The sequence below is a fragment of the Saccopteryx leptura genome, chromosome 10 (assembly GCF_036850995.1).
Source record: "Saccopteryx leptura isolate mSacLep1 chromosome 10, mSacLep1_pri_phased_curated, whole genome shotgun sequence".
In the NCBI taxonomy this organism is placed as follows: Eukaryota; Metazoa; Chordata; class Mammalia; order Chiroptera; family Emballonuridae; genus Saccopteryx; species Saccopteryx leptura.
The window spans coordinates 34,648,528-34,667,803 of NC_089512.1; the positions used below are offsets into that span (position 1 = coordinate 34,648,528).

The following is a 19,276-nucleotide window of genomic DNA, read 5'->3' on the forward strand; positions in this document are numbered from 1 at the left end:
CCTGGGCTTGCCTGGTCAAGGCACATATGGGAGTTGAACATTCCTGCTCCTCCCCCCTTCTCTCTCTCCACCCCCCCCCCAAATAAATAAATAAATAAATAAACAAACACTAAGTGTATTGAATCATGAACCCAGACATATTCATAAAACTGCCATGCACCATAACTATATTATATAATTATAGCAATTTAAATTTTTGAAGCATTTCTTAAACAAGTAGTATTTTTCCCAGACTCAGGTTTTCTATTCCAATTTTTAGTTTTACAGATTCATGGAACTAATTCCAAACTAAAATATTTTGAATACCATAAACTCTTTTGCAAATGGGTGACAATTAAATGTGGAGAGAGAATCAGGTTCATGTACTAACAATAATCAACAACCTTGAACCTATATTTTACTGGGAAAGGCCAATTTCGGTCTTTTAAAAATATAAATTTTTGGCATGTTAACATGCCAAAGTTTAATCCTTCTATTTTTCTTTCTTTTCCATGCATTTAATACATAATCTATACTGGATGAAAGCAAGCTGTTGAGCCAAGTGTTAGAATTTATGGTAGAGCCTATAAACCAGAATGATGGCTAAGAAGAGGCACGTTTTTCGGGAGCTGATCCACAGGAGATCAATTCTCCAGCACTAAATAACTAACCAGGCAGGCTATAAAACACAGGAAGAAAGACTGGAGCAGACAGAGCAGAATACTGGCTATCCAGAGATTTGAGTGGAAGGCCTGGTTCTGTCACTGATTCTTTGTGACACTGAGAACATTTCTTCTGAACAAATGCTGCTACAGAGTTTATTCTTCTGCTAAGATTTACTGTTAAAAGCACCACCAAAAAGAAATGAAAACCCTTAAAATGCTTGAATACAGTTTTATTAGCTGCTTTGAATAGCATTTTTAATAGCAAAAATGTGTTTACATTGTAATAGCTTACAACCATCTTTTTCAACACAAAGTAAACTGAGATCATGTAAGTCTTAGCATTCTAGATCCCTCACCTCTGACATATACAATAAAAGTCCCGAAACTGTCCGCTGATTCTCACAGAGGTTTGTACACATGTACTAGTCACATGCAACCTCTTTAACCACCTTGGGTGGGATTTCTTTTATCATGAAACATGACTATAGAGACATGATTTTGAATATTAAGCAAAGGGATCAATTCTCACTACCTGTCTCTAAATATACCTTTTAAGTTACAGTATATTTATACAAATTATACATTTCCCTAGGTTTCATTTCCATACCTTAACAATCCCATCTCTAGAAGCAGTTACAATAAAGCCCTGTGTTGTCTGGAACGTGGCAACATCTGTGATGATGTCGTGATGTCCCACAGGCAGAGACTCCGGGCCCCTCCGAGGCGTGTCATCACTTGGTCCTGCCTTCTGCTTATTCTGAATTTCCTGTTTCATGGTTAAAAATCAAGGAGAAAGCCAGAAATCAAAAGCCTGTACCACATTCTGCCTCTTGTAAGTACTCCTGCTTTGGGGATGTGCTGTTGAAGCTAATACCTCTTATGGAGTAGCCATGCTTTCATAGATACATTGAGCAAATGCAGGAAGAGTCCAACCTGACATTCGAGATCTCCAGTCATTAGATTCCACGAGGAGCCACTTACAAATATGGGAAACTTATAAACAGGCTAAACTGTACATATTTCCTTTGTCAAAGTCAAAAGGGGAAGCATATAATTAAGAGGTAAAAATGACCAGAACAGAGAAGTAAATATCAGATGTTCAGCATTTCTAGAGCTCATTACCACCTGCCCTGAAGGAAGCACTTTCACTTACTGGCACTGACTCGGGCCTGGGCACTCTCAGGTATGTTATCTCATGTGAAGTTTCTGTCTAACTTGAAGACAAGTTTTAGAGCCCCAACAGCCAGGTTTGAATCTCAGCTTTACTGCTTGCTAGCTGATGAGCTTAAGGAAAACAGTAAGACAACTTTATAAGGAAGTACCTTGAAGGACTGAGCAAGGTATAAAGTGCTTACTTCAAGTGGTATACTTATATACGCACTTTTGATATGTTTTTATACCTCAATAAAATTTAACTTTAAAAAACACATAAAAGCCAAGAGAAAATAAATATATATTTCTTAAACTTGAGGAAACGCTGCCACTCTTGGCCAAAGCCCCTTATTTAACTTAATGTTTGTGAAAGCCATTTTTATACCTACAGAAAGAAGTTGAAGAAAGACTACTTGTACCTGGACAACTTCAGTGCCTTCAATGATCTTCCTGTAGTAGGACACAGACGGGGAACTAGTGCTTCCTGCAACAACATAGGACCGCTCTGGGTAAGCCAAGTCCCAAAACCTAGGGAAGAGCAAACGAATGGTGATCACTCTGAAGGAGAAGAGAGGAACTAATGATCACGGGCTTACATTATCGATTCACTGCTTATTTTCTTTTGTATTAGGAAAAGTAATTTTTCTAGAACAGCATAAAATTAGTTACAAAATAAGTTACACATGAAATATTAACAGCTGTCCTTGCAAGATATGGGTGACTTTGAACATTACAGTATTGTTAATATACATAATAAATAACACACCAGTGTTAACCATAGCATCCATCCACATTTTATGATCTTTTTTAATTGTTGCATAAAGTAGTCTTTACCAGATACTCTACCTTATTTTCATGTCTGAGCCAGCTGTTAACAGGATAGGATTTCCATCTGCAGGACTACAGTAGATACCATGAACACTGTGAGGAGAAGGCTTTAATGAAAGAAATATGAGTCAAATAAAAGGTACTAGTGTGTTCCATTAATGACAATGCTAGTCCCAGAGCTAAATCAGTTGTCAGTGGCTTTATAAGCACCTGCCTAATGAAAGAAATAAGAGACTGATATGTATGTCTGATATAGTTCTTTATTTAGGACGTAAAAAAAAAAAAGCAAATGCATTTTTAAAGTGAGAGGAAGGGAGGCAGACAGACTCCCGCTGCGCCCTGTCCGGGATCCACTGGGAAAGCCCACTGGGGACGATGCTCCATTGCTCTGCAACTGAGCTAGCTGTTCTTAGCACCTGAGGCAGAGGCCATGGAGCCATCCTCGGCGCCTGGGGCCAACTCACTCCAATTGAGTTATGGCTGTGGGAGGAGAAGGGAGAAAGAAGCGAGAGGGGGTGGTGATAGAGAAGCAGATGGGTGCTTCTCCTCTGTGCCCTGACCAGGAATTGATCCCAGGACATCCACACACTGAGCTGATGCTCTACCACTGAGCAAACTGGCCAGGGCCAAAGTGCATTTGCTTTGTACCATTCTAAATAAGGAGGCAGACTGTTCAGCTCCTAAAAATTTTCTGTGTTGGATAAAAAGGACCCCAACAAGCAAAGAAAAAGAAAATCTTTCCTACCTGTCTTGGCAACATAACAATTACAAACAAAAGTATGTGTAAGAGGGACATGTTCTATTTTTTTAATGATCTAAACATCAATCTAGGCTTTTCCTATTTAACCCAGATTTTTAGTGGGGCTCTGAAGTATCACAAACCTTACGGAGCTAGCAACCAAAATACCCAATGAGGGACATGGCCTAAGGAAATGAGAGCACCCAAGCAGCAGCGGCCACCTAATACTTCCTTAAAATGTAACCTAAAAGCCCAACTGATACCATGTTTGCTAAAATGTCTGGAAGGACCTGGGATATGGGAAATTATATTAGCCTTTACAATAAAAACTGGAGTCAAACCTGTAACTCAGAAAGTGGTGGTGCACTGCTGGCCCAGAGAGTGAATCTTCTGTCACCAGTTTCCATGTCCCACATGGACACTTCATTGTTACCCTGAACAGCTGAGGGAAACAAAGGCCAGACCATTACTCAGACGAGAACTCTGCACTCATAACATTCACATCTCGGTAAATAAATAACCCAAGTCAGCCTGTACCCATTTCTCTTTTTTCCCATCCAGCAAAAAATGCTCACTTGTAAAGAACTTCGTGACTCTATCACACCAGACTGGAAAGGAAAAAGAGATGTTTTTAATATTACCAGTAAATATTTACTGGTGTCTTGTCTAACCAAGTGGAAAGAATTGTGAGGTGAAAAGTCAAATCATAAAAGAGTCTTCCCTCAAAAAAACCTCCAGTCTAGAAACAGGAAGAAGTATAAGACAGTGAGAGCAAAAAGAAAAGCACTGAGTTCCACCTGAACTCAAGGAAAGCAAAGATCACACCCAGGGGGCAAGAGTCGAGGCCCCGTGGAGATGCGCTGGGACTGAAGGAACAAGTACAGCCGGGCGGTGCCGGGGCTTCCCTAGGGTAAGTCACTTCAGGCAGAAAGAGTGGACTGAGCAAAGACAAAACCCCGGTGTGCTCTGGGGGAGCAGGAGTAGGGTCTGCGGCAGCACAGTGTGACAGCGAAGAGGGGGAGGTGAAGGCAGAGACGGGACAGAAGGCGGAAGGGCGAGTACAGAAAAGGACACTGCTGGCCTGAGGAACGGCCATCATTCTCTAGGTGTTTTTGAGCAGAGGGAGTGACGATACCCCAGCTGCATTGTTATTACCTGAACCAACAATACTTACTATGAGCTAGTCATTGTCCTAGGCACTGAGGAAAAGAAGGCAAACAATTCCCAGTAACACCCTGTTCCATGGCACCTACATGCTAATGGAGACAAGAACCAAAACCATTGGGATGCCTTGAAGCAGGAACGTGCTTTCAGCTCCAGGAAAGGCCAGGCAGCCAGTGGCTGGAGCAGACTGAGCTGGGAGGTGGCAGGAAAAGGGCAGAAGTGCTGGGCACTGCCCACCCACCGTGCTAGGCTGGCCCACGTGAGCCACATGAACAGGCTCCTGTGACCTAGATTCTGGATGGTTTGGGCCTGCAGTAAGCTAAATGGCCCTCAAAATAACCAGGTCCTAGTCTCTGGAGCCTGTGGATGTTACTTTATATGGAAAAGCGACTTTGCAGATGTGATTAAGTACCTTGCAATGGGAGAGGGCTTTAACCTGGATTGTCCAGGTGTGGCATGAATAGAAACACAAGTGTCCTTAGAAGAGGGAGGCAGGTGTGACAATGAAGCACAATGCTACGGTGCTAGCTTTGAGGAGGGAAGAAGCGGTCGGTGAACCCTCACAATGAAGCACAATGCTACGGTGCAGCTCTGAGGAGGGAAGGAGCGGTCGGGGAACCCTCACAATGAAGCACAATGCTACGGTGCTAGCTTTGAGGAGGGAAGAAGCGGTCGGTGAATCCTCCCCTAGAGCCTCCATGGGGAATGTGGCCTGACCATCACCTGATTTGGGCTCAGCGAAAACACATTTTGAACTCTGGCCTCCAGAACTGTTAGAGAATAAACCTGTGTTTCAAGCTAGCAGTTTGTGGTAATTTCTTATAGTAGTCACAGGAAACTAACCATCCCCTCCAGCTGATCTGCTGGTACCAGCCCTATTTTACTACATGGCCTGTTAGGATGCACCTACCCATACACACCTTTGTAAGTAGTTCCTTTGAAAATAAATCCTTCTCAAATTATCCTACCCTTGGGGTTACCACCTGTTTCCAGTTGGAACCCTGACTGGTAAAGGTCAGAGGGAGTAGCAGTGGCAGATCTCACAAAGCCTGTGGGCCACGGGAGGAGGGTGGCTGTTACTCAGAATGAGAAGCCACTGGCGGGTATTGAGCAGAAGAACAGTCTTCAGAGGTAAGGATAAAAGGACGGAGTTACAAGGATATTGCATGAATAGGACAAGAGATTATTATGGTGGTCTGGACTAGGGAGAGTGATAGAGGTGGTCAGATTCTGAGTATCTTCTAAGATAGAACATTTGATTGGCAGATAGACTAGAGGTGGCATAAGAAAGACAAGACTCGAGCACAACTCAAGGTTTCTTTCCGAGCACCCAGCCTGAAAGAGCTGCCACTTACTGAGAGGACAGTGGAGGAGGAGCCAGTGAGCGCACAAGTGTTCCATTTGGACATGCCAGGTTTTCATTGAGATGGTTATTAGAACTCTTAGGGAACTTTTTTTTTTTTTTTTTTGGAGAAAGAGGCAGGGAGAAAGAGACAGGAACATCGAGCTATTCCTGTACGTACCCTTTCCAGGAAATCAAACCGGCCACCTCTGTGCTCTGGGACCACGCTCCAACTGACTGAGCTACCTGCCCAGGGCTAGAACCCTTAGAGAACATTTTAAATAGACAGATAGAAAGATGGAGAACCAGCAAATCAATGACTAGGAGAACTGAGAGACAGATGTCCTTGAATTCAGGCAAGGGAAATATTTCAGAAAAGAAAACAACTGACCGAATGATAAGTCCATGGCCACTGCACTTGGTATGCGATGGACTGTGAGTGAGAGGAACCAGAGAGAGCCTAGATGCAAGAAGTCCAGTGAGGAAACAACAACAAGACCTATATTTATTAAGCACGAATTCTGCCCCAGGCTACGTGCTTTATATGTGTTATCTCAAATTCGTACAACTCTATGAGGTAAATATTTTTAATCACATTTTACAGATGAGGAAAGTGAGTTTCAAAGACATACCCAAGTGTCCTGCCCAAGAATCCATACAAGAAAATCTGAATGCCCTGTAAGGGGAAGGAAGGGAAAGGAAGTTTGCAAGAATTACAACAGAAACAGATCGATAAGAAATGACAACTGACAAGGAAGAGCCAAGGTTTCTGGGATTTCTAGAAACACGGTGGCAGCTTTAACAAAAACACAGCGTTATAGAGAGCAGAAAAGCAAGTCCTGGAGGGGAGGGGGGAGGGGCACGGGGCGTGTATTCAGTGGGACACCTGAATCTATGTAAACACAGTAAGTTAAAATCAATTAAAAAAACATGGGCTGTAAGAGAAAACAAATGGAGGGGAAACAGTGCAGACAGGAATGGAAGGTGATGTGGTAACTGATCAGACTATTTTTTAACATAACTGTAAAATGATAGTGAGATATTCAAAGTACAGCAATACCTGTTCACATGTAAAAGAAAAACTCTGGAAGCACAGGAGCCTTGGTAGCAGGTACTATGCACTAAGAAGCCCCCACACCTGAAAGGCAGCCGCCATTTACCTGCAATCACCCAGGACTGGTACAGAGGGTGCATCGACAGGCGTCTGATCCGCGCCCTGGAAGGGTGACAGTGGCTAGAAATTGGCAACTGGAACCTCATGTCCCAACAAGCCATGGTACCACTGCTTGTACCTTAAAGAGAAAAAAGATTACCATCTAATGATTAAAGCATATAAGGTTAATTTACAGAAATAGTAACATTAGCTTTGTATGAATTTACAGTTTTAAAACTGACTTAGTCACTTAGAAAAGATTTTTTTCTCATGCAGCTGTCTCCCAGCTTCAAATAATACTTGTTATTTAATAACTAAAGATATAAAGTGCTTATCATAATACTACTACAGAAATGTCTAACACATGTACATTGAAAATGAATAATTCATTAATTACTGGCACTGCTATTAACTAACAAAGGCGGCCACAAAGAAACAGAAAATCTAGAGAAGAGACAAATTGAATTTGATACTCAAACTGTTCAGAAGCCCTAAATCACCAGAGGGGTTTATTGGCACGTGATGATCATTCTATCAACCCCAAAGTGACAAAGAGCTCTGTAGCTATCCTCAGATTTCAATCACTTTCACAGGCTCTTTTCTACAAAACATTCTGGAGATAGGCATGGGTGTCCAATCACAGCAGAAACTGGAGTGAGTCCCTGCACATCTGACCACAACTCAAATCCCACCGAAAGAATGCCCCATCCTAGAAGACCGTCTACCCTAACACTTGGCTAGCTGTGACAAGGCACAGCACATTCGCAGCTTGGTCTCTGATTCCAGAGGAGACGGGATGGGTAATAACAAAAGGGGCAGCAGGGTCCCTCTGTTCGTCACCCTGGCCCACCAGGACAACAGCTCAAATAGCACAGGTGGCACTGGCTGCCTTCCTCGCAGCTGGCCAGGGTGCCACAGAGCCATCCCCGCCGTCTGCTGCATCACTAAGCCTTCAGTGTCTACTCTTCTTGGCCTGGCCCTGCATCTTCCTGCACCTGTGCAGTTTCTTCACACAAAAGGCAAAAATCATGCATTCCATATAAACTCTATAAAAAAGTAATAAAAGAAAGGGTAGCTATTTCACAATCATAAATGCAAGTTGGGAAATTTAAAAACCAAAATTTAAGCACAGCAGGTTCTTCTTTTTTTTTTTTTTTATTTTCTGAAGCTGGAAACGGGGGAGACAGTCAGACTCCCGCAAGCGCCCGACCGGGATCCACCCGGCACGCCCACCAGGGGCAACGCTCTGCCCACCAGGGGGCGATGCTCTGCCCCTCTGGGGCGTCACTCTGTTGCGACCAGAGCCACTCTAGCGCCTGGGGCAGAGGCCAAGGAGCCATCCCCAGCGCCCGGGCCATCTTTGCTCCAATGGAGCCTCGGCTGCGGGAGGGGAAGAGAGAGACAGAGAGGAAGGAGAGGGGGGTGGAGAAGCAAATGGGCGCTTCTCCTATGTGCCCTGGCCGGGAATCGAACCTGGGTCCCCTGCACGCCAGACCGACGCTCTACCGCTGAGCCAACCGGCCAGGGCCCACAGCAGGTTCTTTTGAAAAAGAGTGTCAGGTAGGGAAAGAAAAGATGTGGTACCTTCTCGAGGGGCAGGTTCAAAGCCCTATGGGGGAAATGTGAAACTAAAACAGGAAAGAAGCAAGATCACCTGGCACATCTCGGCCCTGAGGGCGGGGTCCAGAGGAAGGGTAAGGCAGGGTCAGCCTGCAGCTCCCCTCCTGCACCAGGCCCAGGAGAGATGCTCTCACCTCATCAAAGCCTCCCAGCTGCCCTTGAAGAATCAGCCCCATTTAAAGATGAAGAACTCAGAGGAGTGAAGTAACCTGCCTGTGGTTACTGGGATTTAAAACGAGTCCACCTAAACTGAAACACTCATTCATAAACCAGGCCTGCTGCTTCCCTGGCAGAAGGAGACAATGCCAGCAAATCTGATCACTACACTGATTATAACAAGACTCATTTCAGAACAAAGAGAAATAAGAAATTGTCTTATGCACTGGTATACTAATTTCACTCTTTCAAATTTGCTTTTTAATGAATAAGAAATTAAATTGCAAGTGATTATAAAAATTATATATAAAAAAAGATGGAAAGAAAAAGGAAAATGCTTTCATAAGAACACAATTCCAGACACTAGTGGCATTCAAAACTCAGTGGCTTGAGAGCAAGCTCACCGATGCAGAGCCAGCACTGGTGGATGTCCACAGCAAAGGAAGTTATGAGACCCGACTTCAAGTCGTGCTTCAACATCCACGCGTTGCTGGAAGACCGAAGGTCCCAGCCAACCAGAGAGCCATTCACAGTGGCGTAGGCCAGCACAGACTGCGCCCCGGAGTTGAAGTGATGCATGTCCACGACACAGCCGTCCTCCTTTTGGTCTAGAATTCTAAAGAAATACACAAAAGGCAAAGACTTCCCAGTCACTGAAAACATACCAGTCTCCATTAAGATGAATTTATATCCTAATCATGGTCAAGAATAAAAACTCTGACCCATCAGGATGACAGCTAAGAAATTTTTTTTAAAAATTATTTTAGACTTGAAGAAGAAATACAAATGGTACATAGAATTCCTGTATATCCTTCATCCAGCTTCCCCTGTTAATAATACCTTATAAAACCACAGAACTTTTATCAAAACTAAGAAATTGATGTTGGTACAATGCTAGTAAAGTGCAGACATACAAGGATTTCATCAGTTTTTCCACTACTGTCCTTTAACTATTCCAGGATCCAAAATACCACATGGAATTTAGTTGTCGTTTCTCCTTAGTCTCTTCCAATTTGACAGCTCCTCAGTCTTTCCGCTTCTCTCATGACCTTTTGGGAGAGTAGTGGGTTACTTTATAGACTGTCCCTCAATTTGGGTGTGCCTCTGGTGTTCTCACAAATACTGAGTTTCTGCTTTATTGGGAAGGAGGCCACAGAAGGGACTGGCCCTCTCAGTGCTTATATGAGGGAATACCTGATATTAGTGGTGTTGACCTTGATCATTTGGCTAAGGTGGTGTTTGCCAGGAATCTCCACTGTAGCTTCCTATTTTTCCATATGTAACTATTATTTAGGGGAAATGCCTGTGGTGTTCTAATGATAACTTTCTATTTCCCTCATCCCTTCTACAGTCATAGATTAGAATTCTTCTATAAGGAAAAGCTGTCACTTCTACAAAAATTTAACTTGTTCATTTACTTATTTATATAGTACAGACTCATGGACATTTACATTATTTTTTGAGTTATTACCTAATACTATTGTGATTTATTTTCTTTAATTTAGGTATAGTAAAATTCACTTTCTGTGGTATACAGTTCTATGTATAGCCATCCTATGCAAATATACATGCAAAAAAAAATTTTAATAGCAAATGAACAGCCATTTTATCTTCTACCAGAGAACCATAGAGAACAATTTCACACCCCAAAAATGATCCTGTGCAGCCCCTTTGTCGTCAGCCCCTACCCCATCCTGTGGCAACCCACTGATCTGCTGTCCCCCTTATAATTTTGTTTTCCAGACTGCTGTATGATGGAAACAACAATAATATACAGCCTTTTACATCTGACTTCTTTCATTACAAAAAAGGACTTTAAGATTCATCGATGTTGTTGCATGAATTCAACAGTTTACTCATTTTTATTACTGATAATAAAAGCAATAAAATACTACTGATTCCTTTTTATTCCTTTTTATGTACTAGTCCATTGTATGGGTAAACTGCTTTTTTAAGCTTCAGCATTTTTAAACTAAAAAGAATATCCTACTGCCCAGCCTTCTTCATCAGTGCATACCATGCTTTACACACACTAATTTAGTTTTATCTTTTAGGTCAAGAGTCAGCAAACATTTTCTGTAAGGAGCCAGACAGTAAATATTTTAGGCTTTGCAAGTCATATACATCTCTATGCGTGGTCTTTTTTTTTTTTTACAACCCTTTGAAAATGCAAAAATCATTCTTAGTTCATGGGCCATACTGTAGGCTGTAGCTTGCTGACCCCTGTCCCAGATAAATAATTATATTCACAAACATTCCAATACAAACTATATTCCCCTTAAAGTAATGACGCAAGCCCAAATGCCAAATAAAATGTAAAAAGGTATCACAAATTCTAATTATTAAGAGCTAAGACAACAGTTGGTCTGATTGAATGAAGCAAACAAAAAGAAAAAAAACACACAGTAAAGCAGGTCTCAGGGAAAGGTTTCTTTGGAAGACAGGCTGTCAGACAGAGTGAAATCTACCACCCTGGCACAGCCTCCCAACCTGAATGTCAGCGCTCGCTGAGGGGAAGGACAGCACGTTCACAGGGAACAGCTCTGTGAGTACGTGTGCCCAGCGTGAGCCTGCCGGGGGGTGTGTCCTGCCACAGCACCACACAACACACACTGCCCGTGGCTCTTTGTTCATTTACATGGAACTCAACAGGTATACTGCTGTACAGTCATCCTCTGCCAATAAAGAAAATGGCAGATAATGGGTGTTTAGTTCATTATGTCCTGGACAAAAGCTGCCCAAATCTGTTTAATGAGTATGACGAAAATAACATATTTTTAACTGCAAGGGCAAAACAAAACAAATAATAAAAACCTAGGTTATTTAACAAACATCTCTTCCTGCCTTAGCTACCTCACTGGCCATGACTTATAATGCACTTCCCTGTAAGCATCTGCTCACGGGCCCAGCCCCTCTGCCTGCCATCCCTCCTCTGGCTGGCTAGTGTATTTACACCTGGCCACACCTCCTTCAGGCCTTCCTCCCTATTCCCTACAAGCTGTCTCCCCCATCCCTGTAACATGGCACAGATCAAACTGCACTGAAATCATCTGTCCACTGGTCTGTTTCTCCCGCTAGACTGTGGTTCTCTGGAGAGCTTAACGTACTTCACTTGTCTTTGGAACCCTCAGTGTAGAGCATATTGGTCAGTTGAAAAATTGTTCTGCTTTATCTTTAAATGTCTTACCTTGCAAGTGTTGACTCTGTAGACAACCACAATTTGTTAGTGAAAGAAATTCTTAAATAAAAACCAGGCAATATTTTGTTTTACAATGGTAAGCTAATCATCTGAAGCTACACTCCATATTCCCATCAATTTCAGAGGTTTTAATGCCAAGTGACAAACTGCTGACAACATTTGAGTCTTCTTTAATGAAGAACACCCATCTTCTCAAAGTCAGCCAGCCAGAGTACTGGCTTTTAGTAGTTGAGACAGAAGATGTAACTGATAATGAGATCATTCAGACACATTCCAGATTGGGACGAGCCCCAAGTTCAAAGTTGCCCTTCTGAGCTCTTGACAACTTGGCAAAAAATAAAAGATGCAGACATAGTTTTCTAAAACTAACTACATGTAATAGATCTGAGTTGGAAACAGTTATATTTCATGTGCTTAAAAAAAGAAGTGCAATGCAATAAGTCCTCAGTTGATCCCAACTACAGTGGGAAGGCACGGTTAAATTACCCTAATGCATTAAATGGAGTTTAAATGCACAAAAGATAGATACCTGCTTTGTAGAGGGTGAATTTTAGGAGACTTGGGCAGCTTAGAAGCCTCAATTCCAAGAAGCTGAACAGCACCATTATCAGAGGCTATGGCCAAGTAATGAGAACCCTGGCAGAACGTGAGAGTCTTGACACGGCCTCCAATTCGGCTATATGTAAGAATAGATCTGCACAAAAGAAAAATAAGGTTGCATTTCTGAAGGGCCACGAGAGCATTATTATTGCTTATAGTAAATAAATATCCACATGACTATTAACAAAAAATTACTACTTTGAGGTTCAGTGCATCTCCTTGATCTCATAACAAAAACAAAAATCCTCCTCAATAGCACTGGTACAAATCACCTTTCCTTCTGATATTTTCAAATAGCCATCCCTACCCACTTCTCTCTCACAGGACTGTCCATCCTCCTTTCCAACTGGAGCTCCCATACTTGTGGTCCTGATGCAGTCCCCCTTCCACTCCTGCAATACCTTAAACCGTACTTGTACACCCTGCAGTTACTCTACAATCGCTAAGATGCCGCCTGGCACAGCAGGACAACCACTGGCATGGAAGCAAAGAGCTGAGTCCCACTGCTGACCACCCACATGATCTTGGTCCAGCCACTAACCTACTCTGTGTCTCAGCTTCCTTAATCTACAAAACAAGAGCTGCCCAGTTACCTAACTGGGACATAGTGGAGCTCAAACTACGAAACATTCATAAATGCAAAATACTATAATATTCCGTCTCTCCCATACACATGCTGACCTCTCAAGCTGTCTGCCCTACTTCTTTATATTCACTGCCCAAGTTCTTGAATATCTGCTCTACAGAGGGTGCCTGCCATTACTACTGACTCCCTCCTTCATTACCCTACACATAGGGGGCATACTCACCCTTCTAAGGGGCCATACTTTAAAACAGGGGTCCCCAAACTTTTTACACAGGGGGCCAGTTCACTGTCCCTCAGACCATTGGAGGGCCGGACTATAAAAAAAACTATGAACAAATCCCTAAGCACACTGCACATATCTTATTTTAAAGTAAATAAAACAGGAACAAATACAATATTTAAAATAAAGAACAGGTAAATTTAAATCAACAAACTGACCAGTATTTCAATGGGAACTATGGGCCTGCTTTTGGCTAATGAGATGGTCAGTGTCTGGTTCCATATTTGTCAATGCTAGCCACAACAAGTGATATGACGCGCTTCCGGAGCCCTGACGCGTGCGTCCCGCATCGCTGCGCTTTGTGGCGCCACCACATACGGCACACAGGATGCATCCTGTGCTCCTCTCACTGACCACCAATGAAAGAGGTGCCCCTTCCGGAAGTGCGGCGGGGGCCGGATAAATGGCCTCAGGGGGCCGCATGTGGCCCGCGGGCCGTAGTTTGGGGACCCCTGCTTTAAAAGGTCACCAGCCCCTGATCACCAAATTTATTCACTTCTATATTTTCTATTTCATTTTACTATACAAGTTATTACATATTAAATTATTGAAATACAGAAAAGTAAAAACAATTATAATTCTACTACCCAGAAAAAAACACCATTAACATTTTGTGTTATATCCTTCCAAATAGTGTTCTATATAAATAGTTATATTTTATATATTTTATTAATCATATCTCTCTAGTTCATTTCTTCTTAACAGCTTTGTTGAGATACAATTCATGCACCATAAAGTATAACAACAGAATGCTTCATACATCATCAGTATCTAACCGGAATATTGCCATCATTCCTAAGAAATCCCGAAAGAAAGCCACGTCACACCCACAAGCATTCACACACCCCTTTCCCATACCCCTTATATTTTCTGTGAATTTGCTTATTTTGAATATTTCATATAAATACAGTCAGTCATTATGTGACCTTTTGTTCCTGGCTTCTTAATGTTTTCAAAGGTTCATCCATTCCTCTTTACGGCCAAATATTCTTTTCCCTTGTTTGGACACCACATTTTGTTTATCCGCTCATCAGATACGAACACTTGTGCTGTTTCCACTTTTAGCTACTATGAATAATGCTACTAGAAACATTAGTGTATAAGTCTTTGTGTGGATATGTCTTAAACCGGTGTCTACAAGGGCCCAGCATGGTAGATGAGTAAAGAGAGCCAGGAACAAGGTAATGGGAGATAAAAATGCCAGTATGCTCAATATCTCTCTCTTTCTCCCTCCCTCAATACTGAGGTATAACGTGCATACCATAAAATTCACTCTTCTTAAAGGGATTTATAATATAGTCACTATGTTTGGCTACCACCACCACTATCTAATTCCAGAACATTTTCACTACCCCGAAAAGACACCCTGTACCCATTACCGGTCATTCCTCAATGCTCCTTCCTCCCAGATCCTGGCAACTGCCAATCTACTTTCTCTAGATGTGCCTTCTAGACATTTCATATAAGTGGAATCAGATAATATGCTAGCTGGCCTTTGAATCAGGCTTCTTTTGCTTGGCATAATGTTTTCAAGATTTATCCATGCTGCAGCATGAATTATTGCTACATAATATTCCATTGTATGGCTATGCCATATTTGGTTTACCCATCCAACAGTTTGTAGGCATTGTGGTTTCCACTTTCTGGCTATTATGAAAAATGCTATGAAGACTAATGTATAGATTTCTGTGTGAATGTTTTCACCTATCTTGGGTTTATACCTATGAGTAAAATAGCAGGGTCATGAGGTAAACCTAGGTTTAGTATTTTGAGAAACTGCCAAACTGTTTTCCAAAGTTAATGCACCATTTTATATTCCCACCAACAATGTATAAACGTCCCAATTTCTCCATATTCTCTATAATACTTGTTATTGTCTTTTTGATTATAGCCGTTCTATTGGGTATGAAGTGGTATCTCATTTTCGTTTTGGTTTGCCTTGCCCTAGTGACTAATGATGTAGAGCATCTTTTCATATACTTTTTGGTCCTATTTGGAGAAAAATTTATTTGAATCATTTATTTTTTATCGCCTTTTATCGAGTTTAAAAAGTTAGGTGCATCTGTTTGTAATTGTTATGTTGTCCTGAGGCACTGACCCTTTTATCATTCTAAATGTTCTTGTCTCTGGTAGCAGTTTTTATGTTAAAGTTTATCTTGTCTTTTATTAGTACAGTCTCACCATACCATCTGTATGGGGTAACTTTTTTCAGCTTTTTCTCTTACAACTTATTTGTGTCTTTGAATCTAAAGTGTGTATCTTGTGTATGTCAGCCATACTTCTTCAAATAATCTTCTGCTCCTCTTTCTTTTTCTGTTGGGACTCCTATTATATATGTATGTTGGTACATTTGATAGTGTTCATCAGGTCTTTGAAGCTCTGTTCATTTTTCTTTATTCTTTTTCAGTTTCTGTATATGACTAGATAATGTCCACTAATCTATCTTCAAGTCCTTGCTTTTTTCTTTCCAGTTGAAATCTGCTGTGAAGCCTCATAAGTGAATTTTTCATTTCAGTTATACTTTTCAACTCTAGAATTTCTATTTATCATTTCTATGTCCTTTTTACTATTTGGTGAGACATTTTTCTCATTTTCCTTTTAATTCTTTAGACAGGGTTTCTTTTAATTCTTTGAATATATTTTTTCTTTGAATATATTTTAATGGCTAATTTAAATCTTTACGTAGTAAATCCAATGTCTGGGATTACTGAAATACAGTTTCCACTGACTGCCCCCCCCCCCCCCCCCCCCCCGGTATAGCCCATACTTTTCTGTTCCTTTGCCTTGCTTGTAATTTTCTGTTCAAAACTGCACGTTCTAATTAATATGTGTCAACTTTGGAAATAAAATCCAATGCTGTTGCTATTCGTCTGGTGACTTCCCTGTACTGAGTCTATAAAGTCCATACTCTTTCTAATGTGTGGCCTCTGAAGTCTTTGTTGTTCAGATAGTTTAATTGTCAGCAAATGACCGGACATTTGTTTCCTTTCATGACCTGAGCTGGGTGTGCCTTTGTTGAGGCTCTCTGTGTTTTAATAAAGCAGCTTACAACTCTGCCTTATCCTTCACTTGCTGCTTGCACAGAGTCTCAAGATCAACCGGAGGTGAGAACTCCGGGTCTTCTCAGTTCTTTCTTGGGCATGTGCACAACTCTGCATGTGCACATGGCTGTATAGACAACTACGAATACATCGAAACTTTTCAAAGGCCCCTGTGGAAATCTCATTCCCTAATTCTTCTTTTTAAAAATTTTTGTCTTGTTAGCTACAACTGGTAATGCTATCTCAAGCAGGTGCACGGCTAAACAAATAGCACTGATAATTTCAACAAATGTCCTGTGGACAGAGTTTTCCTCAAAGAACAAGGTAGGGGTCAGATAAAATAAAGATACGCCCTGAGAATGGAGCTATTTATTTAGCTAACTGTCAGAAAGGTCAATTAATGACAATTCTCTGGAAATGGAGCTTCTGGGGAGTTTCAAGACCTTCCCACCCACTGAGTGGCTATTAAGCTGCTTCTTTTCATGACTACTGTAGTTGTGGGACTGTCTTCAAAAGCTACTGCAGAGCTTGGGAGAAGGGGATAAAATTTGAGACCACATGGCTCACTGTTCTAAAAAATCAGCTGTTTTTATTGAATAACACTCTTTGGGTTGATGCAGGACTTAAGCTAATTTACAGAGTTCTGAAAATGTTGACTGGGATAGTTTCTGCTAGTGTACTCATTGTGTTTGTGCTGGAGCAGATTTTTTTTTTTTTTTTTTTTTTTTTCTGAAGCTGGAAACGGGGAGAGACAGTCAGACAGACTCCCGCATGCGCCCGACTGGGGTCCACCCGGCACGCCCACCAGGGGCAACGCTCTGCCCACCAGGGGGAGATGCTCTGCCCCTCCGGGGCGTCGCTTTGCTGCGACCAGAGCCACTCTAGCGCCTGGGGCAGAGGCCAAGGAGCCATCCCCAGCACCCGGGCCATCTTTGCTCCAATGGAGCCTTGGCTGCGGGAGGGGAAGAGAGAGACAGAGAGGAAGGAGGGGAGGGGGTGGAGAAGCAAATGGGCGCTTCTCCTATGTGCCCTGGCCGGGAATCGAACCCGGGTCCCCCCGCATACCAGGCCGACACTCTACCACTGAGCCAACCGGCCAGGGCCTGGAGCAGATTTTTGTAAGTCCTTACTGTCATTCCAAACATAGAAACCCTACATGCTCTTCTTAAACCTACATTTTATATTTCATTTTAAAAAATTTATTTCCACATCTGTTTTATATGTGCACCATCAGTTATTTATCCAATTTCACTCCTACTCCTACTACTAAACCTTTAGTTTGCCTTTTTTTTTTAGAGGAGGGGAGGCAGACAGACAGACTCCCACATGCACCCCGACCGGGATCCACCCAACAAACCAACTTGGGGGCGATGCTCCGTTGCTCAGCAAGGCAGTCATTTTTTTTAGCTCCTGAGGCAGAGGCTATGAAGCCATCCTCAGCGCCTGGGCCATCTCACTCTAATCAAGTCATGGCTGCAGGAGGGGAGAAGAAGAGAAAGAGAGAGGGAGGGGGGGAAGGGATAGAGAAGCAGATGGGATCTTCTCCTGTGTGCCCTGACCAGGAATCTAACCTGGGACATCCACACACACCAGGCCAACACTCTACTACTGAGCCAACCAGCCAGGGCCTAATTTTCTTCTATTATAAAGATGGACAATTTAAATAGCCTTAAAACTAAATATATGAGTTGGTTCTTAGTTATTTCCTTAGAATAATGACATTATAAAGGCTATGATACATACTGTCAAAAAGTCCTTTAGGAATAATAAATGTATCAACTACATTCCACCAAAGGTGCTGTATGAAAATGCCCAACTGGCCCTGGGCGGTTGGCTCAGTGGTAGAGTGTCAGCCGGGTGTGGATGTCCTGGGTTCGATTCCCGGTCAGGGCACACAGAATAAGCAACCATCTGCTTCTCCACCCCTCCCTTTCTCTGGTGGTTAGAGCAAAAGTCAGGTGCTGAGAATAACTCCCTGGTCTCAGCCTCAGGCACTGAGAAAAGCTCAGCTGCCAAGCAATGGAGCTGCTGCAGCCCAGCCAGACAGAGTATTGCCTGGTAGAGGCTTGCCAGGTGGATCCTGGTTAAGGCATATGTAAGAGTCTATCTCTGCCTCCCCACCTCTTATGAAAGAGAAAGAGAGAGAAAGAAGAGAAGAGAAGAGAAGAGAAGAGAAGAGAAGAGAAGAGAAGAGAAGAGAAGAGAAGAGAAGAGAAAGAAAAGAAAAGAAAAGAAAAGGGGAGGAAAAGGAAGGGAAGGGAAGGGAAAAAGGAAGAAAGAAGGAAGGAAATGCCCAACTGCCTTACTAGGTTTATATGTTAGTTGGCTTTTTTATTGCATTTGAAAGCTGCCTATAATTTCCTTTCTTAAAACTCTCTTCTGTTGCAGTCTAATACAACTTCAATGGTTTCTTCTCTCTCCTTTTCTGATCCCTCTCTTCCCATCCCCAAAATTCAATTTCCTAAGACTCAGGTCTCAGGTCTTCTCAGGTCTTTATAATCCTTCATACTCCATTTTCTTCAAAGTAGCTGTACAATTCGTAAACTTCAACTTTCAACACTACCAGTGAATCTAAAATATGTAACCCTAAAACTGGCAACTTTCTTGCACATCCCTCAATTGTTTCAATTCCTCATCGGGCCAAAACTCCACTTAGATGTTTTACCATCAAATTCAAGTACCAAATGTACCCAACTCCCTAAAATTGAGAAACCAAATGAGTCAAAAATAAGATAAAAGAAGCATATATGAAAAATATAATTGAAAACACTA

General features: G+C 42.1%; 1 protein-coding gene across 2 annotated transcripts in view; it reads right to left on the reverse strand.

The window, feature by feature from the left end:
• Positions 1 to 867: 867 nt before the first annotated feature.
• PIK3R4 (phosphoinositide-3-kinase regulatory subunit 4) overlaps positions 868 to 19,276 on the reverse strand; it is a 75,591-nt gene continuing 57,182 nt past the window's right edge. For both annotated transcript variants that reach the window (XM_066351826.1, XM_066351825.1), the window contains exons 14-20: positions 12,527 to 12,691; positions 9,203 to 9,414; positions 7,030 to 7,161; positions 3,705 to 3,805; positions 2,643 to 2,731; positions 2,216 to 2,324; positions 868 to 1,410 (exon numbers count right to left, since the gene is read on the reverse strand). In XM_066351826.1, the coding sequence (XP_066207923.1) occupies positions 1,240 to 1,410; positions 2,216 to 2,324; positions 2,643 to 2,731; positions 3,705 to 3,805; positions 7,030 to 7,161; positions 9,203 to 9,414; positions 12,527 to 12,691 (979 nt within the window). In that variant the 3' untranslated portion in view covers positions 868 to 1,239. The remainder of the gene's footprint in view (positions 1,411 to 2,215; positions 2,325 to 2,642; positions 2,732 to 3,704; positions 3,806 to 7,029; positions 7,162 to 9,202; positions 9,415 to 12,526; positions 12,692 to 19,276) is intronic.